We start from the raw sequence: 11,201 nt of genomic DNA, 5'->3' as shown, positions 1-11,201 counted from the left end.
AAAATTAAAATATTGTTGTTTGTTTGTTTTGTTGACTGGTTGTTTGTTTGTTAGAGTATATCTTTTCTTCAGTGACAAGGGAGAAGGCAAACGCGATGCAATGATAAAAATCTTTTAACGAAGTGTAATATATTCCAACGCTAGTGTTCCTGCTATGAAAATCTACCTACTGGTTCTTTTTAGGGGCCATCTCAAAATAAAGGTATATTTACTGTAGGTAAACATAGAAAAAATACAACTTTCCGCACTTTGAGTCAGATAATAAAAAATACTACAATGGACAAGGAAATGGTCATCTTCAAAATATATTTTTAAATAATATAATACATTTGACAAAAGCACAATTTCTAACTAAAGAAACTATTATCTAAACAAAAACGAAAAAAAAATGTAATTGCTATAAATGTTTAGTGGCATAGTACCCTCAACATTATAAAATGCCTGATTCAATAAGGTTTCTAAAAGTCTGATGCTCTATTTTTTACTATCTTTTCCGTCCTAATATAGGCATTTTACATGTCTTATGTCCTCATCTCCTTACTCAAATTGTTATATGTGATTAGTTATACGAAATATCTTCAACCTTTAATGTAAAAAAACCCCACAAAGTTCTACCATCTGGTATTTGAAAGAGCGCAAGTTATTAAAATGCATTAGATTTTGTCATTTATTTGGAGTATATATAGATTGATTTATTCAAGCAATTTTAGAATAAAATGACTCAATGGGTGGATATTTCTGTTTATAATGTTTCCAAGGCGCTTCCTACTTGTTCTTTTATGTCAATTCTTATAAGTAGTCATACAAAGCTTCATTTTATGATAACGTTATAAAGACACAATGGCGACGTTTGCCCATGCACCGAATTGCAGGAAAATAGGATGAAAAATAACTTTTTCTTCAACGATCCAAAAGATATAGTATGTATTTTGTTTATTTTGCTCAATTTTATTAACGGTATAATTTATAAACGTTCCTCCAGTAAATATAGGCTCCTCGATTTTATTAACTTTATGAATAAAAATTAGTTGCGAATTTCACATTGGGTATACTTTTCTCCAAAGCCGAATTAGAGAAAGGTCTTGCTAGTTTTATGCATAATTGTGGCTTCCATTCAAGTAATCGCATTTGATAAAAGATTGGCTTATTCTAAGAGTCTGTAACTTGAGAAACAGTAAAGGTGTATTGTCTTAGACGGAACGCTGTGGTTAGACAGCAGTCCTACTATGTGTCATAATGCTAGTGTTGTCTATTTGCCATGGTTTGGTATTCTTCCTGGTGTGATATTGCTAGTGTTGTCGTTTTGCCATGGTTTGATATCCTTTCTGGTGTTTCATATTGCTAGTGTTGTCTATTTGCCACAGTTTGGTATCCTTTATGCTTTCTCGTATTTCTAGTGTTGTCTGTTTGCCATGGTGAAATATCCTTTCGGATGTGGCATATTGCCAATGTTGTTTTCTATATGCCGTGGTAGGGCATCCTTACTTTATGTCATATTGCTGATGCTGTTTATTTGCCATGGTTTGCCATCCATTTTAATGTGGCATATAACTAGTTTTGTCTATCTGCTACGGTTTGACATTCTTTCCGGTTCATAATATTGCTGGGTTTGTCTGTTTGCCAAGTCTTGACATCTATTGGTGTACCATAACGATGGCGTTTTCTATCAACCATCCTTTAACACTCTGGTCTATGATATTGTTGGTATTGTTTATTTGCAATAGTGTGATAACAGCTAGACTGGTGTATCATATTGTTGATGTATATCCATGGTTTTACATCATTTCTGGTATAGAATAATGCTGATGTTGTCTATTTGTCATGTCTATTTGCCATGGTTTGACGTCCTTTCTGGCGTTGTCTATTTGCCATGGATTGGCATTTTGTAGCTAGATCGTGAAAATCATTTTAATAATGCCAAAGACATAAATGTATGTACGTAGGAATCGTCATAGTTTTAGGTATTTAAAAAAAAACATTTTTATTTGTACAAGACAAATGCAAATTCTCTTTATAAATTAAATTTATTTATTTATTATACAAGTAAATTTTCTAAATCATACACTTAGTGTGGATAGAACTCTCGATCAACATATGTAAGTTGAACGAGCCTGTCCCGGTGTAACGAAGAATTTTGACCCGGGTTGAAAATTGACCCGGGGGTCATTTTTCCACGTTGAATATTGAGACCAAATGTGTTGAATAAAGACCCTAATCCGTTGAAAATTGACCCGCATCGTTGAATTTTGATCATGAAACCGGTTCAAAATTCAACAGCAAAGAAGCACAAATTAACGAATCAATATTATAACTTGAGTTTATTTAATTAAAAATTATCAGTTTTTATATATTTATTCTTTAGATTTACATGTTTCAACAGGGGGGGGGGGGGGCGGGGGGGGGGGTTAAAATGAGACTTAAATAATTATTTTTTGAATTTACATAGTATCCCTTTAAATATGTACATGTAATAACTATTTTATTCATAATAAACTTATCGCGTATAATTATTGTTTTGTGTGATATCTATATATTTTTAAAGAAATATATGTTTTTTAATAATATTAGTATACATGGTTACACGTTAAAATATTCAATTCAGTAAAACTATTTTTTTTAATTTGCTGGAGAAGTGTACAAATATAAATAATTGTAAAAAAATTACAATACGTCATATTATTTAATTTTGGTTTTACGTTCACCCAGTAAATTGAAACTTTGATATTGTTCATTGTAAATTTTCTGAGTGGGTGTAAATAAAAAATAATTACAGTATGTCATATTGAGATTTTTGTGTTTGCACCCACTCAGTTTGTTAAAACTGTGACTATCTGAATTTTGTATTCACACCCATCCAGCCAATAACAGTTTAAAAAATGATGATATGCTAACATGATTGTACTCTTTCATGAACAATGCAGTAGTAACTGTATCTTGAAGCCGATTTTTGGTGTTTTATTTGTAACTAAATATCATCAAATCGCAAAATTTTCTAGGCATCAACAAATCTGCTTCATGGAATCTGTAGCAAGTTGGCAACCTAATTTTTGAAAAGGATGACAATAGAATTTTGCTTTAAAGTTTCTAAATTGCTTTGATCACAAAAATATATCATAAATTTACTAACAGTAATTGTTTTCGTCAATAAATTGGTAAATTGCATTTTTTGAATAGAAATAAGTTGTAGAAGATCATACAGCAGCGTTGGAGTAGATGAGTGACCTTCCTATCACAGCCACCTACATTATTAATTTAATTCAAACGTGTTAAATGTGTATATAATGTGTATATAAGACATGAGGTACTTGAATATTAAATAATTATCTGAATATTTATCATATATGATTGTATGACATATTGTTGGTAGACATGTTCACTCACACCTATATTAACAAACATATCACCTTCATTTATACCTGCAGAGATACAAACATAAGAATGAGATTTTCATGATCCAGCCCATTTGAAAAGAACAGTAAATAAAAGGGAACTGTATATTAAGTAAATATACAGGTATAATACTTTAATAGGTTTAAACAGTGTACCATAAGAGAATCAAAAACGCTTTGGAGATCTAATATAAGTATAAACATGGGAAACAATTATATGAAAAATCAGAACTACCATAAAGTATATAGTTCATATAATATGGTACACTAATGTCAATAAGTTGTTTAAAAAGTTCGTCTCTTTGTCGAGTGTATCTTGGATATCCAGGGGAAAAATCGCATTTCCTTCAGATTCAGACCCACAGTATAAACATCGACTCACATCAGATGAAAAAATCCTTAAATAAGTAAGCTTTACTAGCTTTATTCCGTAATTGACGTAAAATGATATTTCCTATTGTCTTAACTGAAAGGTTTGTAAGCTCTAGGTATGTTTTTTTTTTTTAAAGTTTTGATTTAAAAGAAAGATAAAGTTGATGAAATGTTCTTTTCTGCATGAAGATTATTCCATAATTTACATGTAGACGAAGCAAAGCTATTGTAACAAGTATATAGTGGTAGATAGTAAAAAAAACTAATTTGATCTATGATTATATGCATGTTCAGTAAGAAAATATGATTGAATTCAATTTAACATATTGTGGTGCTAAACCATTTATATTCTTGTGGAATATAATTAGTTTATGGTTATCCCTTCGAGATTGCAAGGTTTCCAAATTACGCTCACTATATAAAATTATTTAAGAAGAATAAACTATTCTCCCTGTCACTGTCCTGGTTGCTTCAATTGTACATGTTAAAGCAATTCGGATTTTTCCTTGATACAGCTGCTCCAAACAACATATCTATCAGTTGTAGACTTTTCGCATACCTTTTCATGTATATACCATTAATATAATTAAATCAACAATCCTCCGACTGTATATTTAGATGCAAACCTACTTTTTTTTTAAATTGATAACATTTTTCCTGTAGAGGGTATATGTTTTTAATTTTGAGAAAATATATTACGTCAGTTGCTTGTGTTTCTAATTTACAGGTAAATAATAGAATTGAAAACTCAAAATAATAGAAATAAATTGCATTTTTAAGAAGAACTATGACTGTATATGCAGAAAATTGGATGGTGCTTCAATAAAGTTAATCAGACAAGTTTATAAAAAAACAAAAATTTTAGGTCGTAAAAAATTAAAACCATGTGTAATTATGTATATGCTGTAGATATATACGTATAAAAAAACCAGAATATATGAAAAAGGATAAAAATATGACAACCATTCATTTATTATTTTGTCAGTGAAATATTCTGACTTCTTCAAATTAAGCATAGGTATCTGACATTATATCCTTTTGTCTTGATATAAATATTTATACTCTTTACCCAATAAAGCAGTATAGAGGTTATATATTTTCAGTTATTAGAAAAATATACAACGTCAGGTGCCTGTCGAATAGAGCTCTGTTGAATTGCCTTAAAAGTGACGATAACGGGCAATATGTTTGTAAGATATATTTATCAGAGATTGTGACAAGTTTAAACTTAAAATTCTGTCACATGAGGGAATGAAAACCATGTCATCTATGTCAAAAAGTATTCTAGCCCTACTCGCCTGCTCCATTCCGATGCAAACGGTCATCTTCTTAGCTTTATTTACATAGTATTGTAATAATAAATGGATATCATATTTTCAATCTAAAAATTAAATGATTAATTGGACATATCAGCCTAAAAGAAATTAGCCACGTCCGCATAAGTATCGGACAGTATGTACATTTTAAAACTGAAACTTTCAAATATGTGCATGATTGTACATTTAAACCGTGTAGAGTTAGTTCCAGTTCAGATCAAAACTCTGAGGTTTGGGTCAATCCTCAACAGGATCAATTTTCAACGGGTCGAGGTCATCAGAGTTTAAAAAAATCTTTCTCATACCGTTGAAAAATGACCCCGGGTATAAATTTCACGATTTTGGTCTCAATCTTCAACGTTGAAAAATGACCCCCCGGGTCAATATTCAACGTTGAAAAATGAACCCCGGGTCAATTTTCAACCCGGGTCAATATTCTTCGTTACACCGGCCGTTGTGCGCCGAATCCAGAAAGAAGATGGGTGAATAAGGCGTGTAAAATGTCCATATGAGGAATGATTAGATACTGCAAAATTAAAATATCAATAAATCTGATAATTTTTTTAAAAAATGATTAAAATTAATGTATATTTAATGTAACATCAGTTTGTAACCCTTTAATTTTTTCAAATACTTGCAATAGGTTGATTTAAACTGGCGTATGCGTGTCAAAACCTCCAAATAGTTTCATTTTTATAACTTCAATACCTTTTCTTTTATAGAGTGGGTCTGAGCTCCATATTTTTGCCATAGTCTAAATGCGGTTTAATGAAATTTAAACCGATTTTAATAAACAAAAATGTGGAGAGATGACCCACTATACATTAAAAATTGAACGTTTTAGAAAAATGATACAAGTCCGTAAATTCGCGGCCAACGTCTCATATAGAATTTAAACAACGCTCTTTGTTGTGAATGATATGGCTCAGTGGTTAGAGCCCCAGACCATGATTAGGTAACTTTATATAACTTGGGTTTTTAGGTTGTAGGTTCGATACTACCAAAATTTAATATTTTTTTTTCTTATCTTTTATTGCAATACTGAATAAATAGTTAAAAATTACCCTTTTGTAAACTTGTATTATAACATATCAAATATATTTAATTGAATAAATGTTTAATTTGAAATTGTATTTTACGACTAAATCAAATGGGCAATTGCGCCATCTTATTCCCCCATCTTTTTTATTTTAACAATTAAGTGGGAGGGGTGTTCGAGGAATAATTTTGTTGGCAAAAAGGGATCAAATACCCATCTTTTTATGTGAATGAAATGTTAACATTAATCAAACAAAAATTTTCAGTCTGAGATTTCATACTCTCCTATAAAACGTGACATTTTGGATTCAAACACTGTATTCCAATATTAAAAGATCCAACTGTAAATAGATTCGTAATCGGAGTGCGAATATGTTTACGTACAACTAATGAATAACTTTTGATGCGCATGCGTAATACGATTTTGGCCGGGCGGATTCAAAATAGTAAGTTGGATTGTTGATTGAATTTTGTGAAAATGTGTATTCTTACAACGAAACGGCATGAAAACCCTATTGATTTGAGCAAAAATTCAATCAGACCAAGGAAAAAATTATTGTATTATCGGGTTGTCAATTGATTTCTTGCCGTATTGCATTTGCAGAGTTGATGTCAAACGCCAAAAGTTTGTGCAAATTTAGTCCAAAATATCTGACGTTTTTCTGGCTTTTTAAAAGGTTTTGATATTTACTTTCCTGGCAAGTATATATCAAAATCGTTAAAAAAGCCAGAAAAACGTCAGATATTTTGGACTAAATTTGCACAAACTAAAAAAACTAAACAAACAAACTAACTATATATTTCATTGAAAACCATAATTTCTCAAAGACGCATATAAAAATAACCCCATGATCGATTTTTAAAAGACTTGGATTGATAAATTCAGAATTTCTCTAGCTTTTTTTGCATTATTTTTAAATATTTTTACCACTTTTAGTTCTTGATATTTGATGTTCACAATCCAAAGTAAGATTTTTAGGCTCTAATATTGCAAAGGATATATAGTAGAGCACTTCAAAAATATCTTCGTGTTGTGTTTGAAATATGATATTTTACAAATGAGTTGTCAAAAAAACGATTTCAATGTTTGTCAAAGAGTGCAAATTGAATCCACTTTCACCAATAAAAATTTCTTCAAAATCTGACAAAAAATAACAACAAAAACTCTTTTAAATATAAGTCTTGTTTTCAATGAAATATATAGGGAAAAAAGAAAAGTTGACATACTTTTGGCACGTTAGTGTATATTATAGCTTTAAAAAATTATACATACATTTAACAGATTATTGATAGAAATATAGAGGCCTGTGGTCCTGATTGTGTAAAGCAACAGTGCACCCAGCATTAATGGCAGTCCATTCAATATGTAGAGTAATGTATATGTATGATTTTTTAAGATACGTAGATGATATACATGTATTTTCAATTCTTTCAGATTGTCAAAAAAAGGTATATTTTGTATCCAAAATAAATTGTACATAATTTACAAGCTGACAACAAAGTCATATTAAAATGATATATCTTTGACGGATAATGCCACGATACAATCAGCGGGAGTCCCCTCGCGGCTCCAGTAGACGCAAAAGTCAAACACCAGGTACCTTGTCATATTTTTTCAATTTTTTTTCTGTGATAATCTGCTTGTACTTATTTTTTTACTTTTAATAGATAAATAATACATGTATTTGTTTGCACTGGTTGAATCATTGACAATCATAAATAATGGTACTAATGAATTAAGATTGATATTATTTTCTTTTTAAAAGTACATAGGTCTGTAGTGGAAAAATCCCCCAAAAAGAGACGATTTAGACCAGGCCAGAAAGCCCTGAAAGAAATACGGCATTTTCAAAAGACAACAAATTTGCTTATTAGGAAGCTACCCTTCTCAAGATTGGTAGGTCTAAAATCTTAATTTCATGTGTATGTACATGTTTGCCTTAAATGAATACTGTAGTTTCATTAATATTCAAGGGTATCAATTTTTGGGATAAAGTGAAAATCACAGTTTCAAGGATACGTAAAATCATGGCCAATGACCCTATCAATACAAATTACAAAATGTTAAACGAAATTGCATTTCAATGAACATTTAATTTCGTGGATCAACTTAATATCGAAATCCACGAAAATTGGTATTCAACGAATATTGATGAAACCACAGTAGGTGATAGCACTAGAAGCTATCATTAAATCTGTTTATGCACTATACAAACCCTTGTTTTGTTTGTAAATATTACTAACTAACTGTTATGTCTTTGATGAATATTATTCCACCAATTTTATAGGTGAGGGAAATTGCAATGGAAGTTGTTGGTCCTTCCCAAACCATGATGTGGAAAGCTACAGCGATAATGGCTCTACAAGAGGTGATATTTTTTTCCCCATTTTATTGCTGTAAATATGAAGTTCAAAAATAACGTTTTAAATTACATGAAATTTATTGCTACTATCTTGCATTAGTCCAATTATGATGTATAGCAATTTTTGTTTATGTTTTTTGCTTGCTGTTTTGCACACAGTGGTGATATTTGGATAAATGGATGTGATATCATATTATTTGAACAGTTGAAAATATTAAGTAGACTTTTATATTTTACCGTGCAATGTAGCAAACATGTAGTTATATGTGTATATTGCAGGCAGCAGAGGCTTACCTAATTTTACTGTTTGAAGACGCTCTATTGTGCGCAATTCACGCCAAACGGGTAACTGTCACCCCTAAGGACATTTGGTTAGCTCAGCGGTTACGTGGAGGAAGTTGATCTAATCAGACACTACCAAATGAACTTATATTCTATGTATTTTTATGAAATATTTTTAGTTACATGTATTAGATTTTTATATTGAAAATAGTTTTAAATTTTTATGAAGATACAAATGAAAGAGAATAGAGTTATTGTTTTGAAAATTCTGAGAGAATGACTTATCCTCCATTTACTCTACAATTACCGGTAAGCTTAGATTTGCAAAGAATCTCTTGTCAGATAGGTTTTTTTTTCACAATGTATTTGATATTGTCAGCATGAAATCTCCAATCTATTTTTCACAAGGTTATCGATATCATTAAATGATCTACAACCAATTTTTTTTTCAAATTTAAATCTGAATTTTAAAAATATGCATTTTGTAGCAAAGGTGTGAGAAAAATGGGCTCAGTTTGGACATTTTTTACTGTACATAGCAAGTTTGAATTTACTTTCACAAAAATATTAATTAGAAAAACTTGTTTTCTATAAATCTTATTTTATTGGCTTTCTATTTTGATAAATGTTGAGGGCCAGTTTATCATATTATCAAACCAAGTCATTATGTATCAGTTTTTTGTGTATTGTAAAATGGCATTGCATTCAAATTTGCAGGAATCTACATCTCCACACAACTGTTTGTTAACTCTAAGAGAGAATGATATGGTTGTCATTTTTTTAAAATATTTGATATGGCAATTAAATATTTTAAAACAGTTTTTTCTTTTGTTTTTGTGACATTTGAGCAGACTTTTTTTGTTTTGTGCTTTGAAAACTGATAAATCATACCTTTTACAATCTGAAATAATGGAGTCAAACGGGAATAAAAAATAAGGTGTCTTTCTGGATTTATGTGTTTAACAAAGCCAAGCATCAAAAGAATAATCATGAAAATAAGAGGCCCAAGGGCCACGACACTCACGTGAGCAACAATAGCCATAACGATATCTATTTAATACTATATAAAATTTAGCTTTCTATTGTGGCTCCATCCAACCCTTGGGGTCATAATTTGAATCAACACTACTTGAGGATGCTTCCACCAAAAAATCAGTCTTTTTCGTCAAATGGTATTGAGCAGATTTTTTACTCTAATTACAAAACCCCTGTTTGAGGCTCCACCCTTAGTTACCAGTGAAATATTTAAGCATTGAATGGTTATTTTTTTTATATTGTCGGTCCTATAACAAACAAGGCCATGCAGAAAATTTGAATACCATGAGTTAACGGAGTATAATAAAACATCTGCATGATCTGATATGTTATAGGACCAACCATATCCAAAAAATAAGCATTCAATGCATATATTTTATTTTGATGTCAAATCGTACGAAATATTTTGTGATTCATCACTTTAAGGATGGTCAACAAGTTAACCATCAAATCTACTTTAAAATTTAAGATCTGATTTCTTTAGCCATAAAACCCTGTTTAGTAAAGAAAAATTTCAAAATATTTTAGATTTAAATTGAAACATTTCAGAAGTACCGGTACATATCAAATTGATTTTGCAAGTTTTAATTAATCATACAATAACAATTCTATTCAAAACATGTGATGATGTTCACTTGTACTCATACACTGTTATTAAAAATTGGCTGTCACTGATTTCCAGTGCTAACATAAGGGAAAAGATACACCAAAGTAAATATATAATACAGTAATACATGTATTACTTGCGAAAATAAAACCAAACCAATTTATGGGAATCTATATAGGTATGCAAAAGGTCAAATTCTGAAATTCAAATGAATGTCACCTTATTTTGGATGCTTAATATTTGTAGACTAGATACTAGTACATTATTGTAAATGTTCAAAGCAGAGAATTCTGTATATACAAGTTTTATCTGCCTCTAAATGCACAAGATATCAGGTTTGAGAATTGTATAAAATTGAAAATCATTTAACTGCATGTTGCATTTATTGTCAAAAATTATATGTACGTATAGTTCTATATTGAAATATTTTGGTGTCGTGTATAGTGTATTAATTGATTGGTTTTAGGGAAGACTGTCTTACGAAACATTTCCTGCATTTTTGTCAGTGCAATTTTCAGTTGAAATGACATGTGACTTGGCTGCTAAAATTGGATCATACCAATACCCAAATGCAACGGCCATGCCATCACCAACATTTTTTTTAAGTTACTCAACTAAGTTCTATTATCAATCCTAAATACAGTTGAGCATTATTTTGAGTAAATGGCTGATAATTAGATGGGGACAGTTGACGATGACGCGCCCGGTGAGCAGTGTTGCTGATGGGCTTCGTTTCAGCTTTTTAATTCCACCAAACACACTGCTATTGATTCTCATCAAATAAAAACAATCTCCAATG

General features: G+C 30.6%; 1 protein-coding gene across 1 annotated transcript; it reads left to right on the top strand.

The window, feature by feature from the left end:
* Positions 1 to 6,410: 6,410 nt before the first annotated feature.
* On the top strand, positions 6,411 to 9,581 carry LOC117681710 (uncharacterized). The gene is made up of 5 exons (XM_034447361.2): positions 6,411 to 6,561; positions 7,551 to 7,712; positions 7,882 to 8,012; positions 8,404 to 8,484; positions 8,758 to 9,581. The coding sequence occupies exons 2-5, from the start codon at positions 7,649 to 7,651 to the stop codon at positions 8,878 to 8,880; spliced, it is 399 nt and encodes a 132-aa protein (XP_034303252.1). The 5' UTR covers positions 6,411 to 6,561; positions 7,551 to 7,648; the 3' UTR covers positions 8,881 to 9,581.
* Positions 9,582 to 11,201: the final 1,620 nt, after the last annotated feature.

This window comes from Magallana gigas, chromosome 2 (genome assembly GCF_963853765.1).
Source record: "Magallana gigas chromosome 2, xbMagGiga1.1, whole genome shotgun sequence".
NCBI lineage: Eukaryota > Metazoa > Mollusca > Bivalvia > Ostreida > Ostreidae > Magallana > Magallana gigas.
The sequence above is the reverse complement of the archived record's forward strand: the minus strand, read 5'-3'. Positions and strand labels throughout refer to the sequence as shown.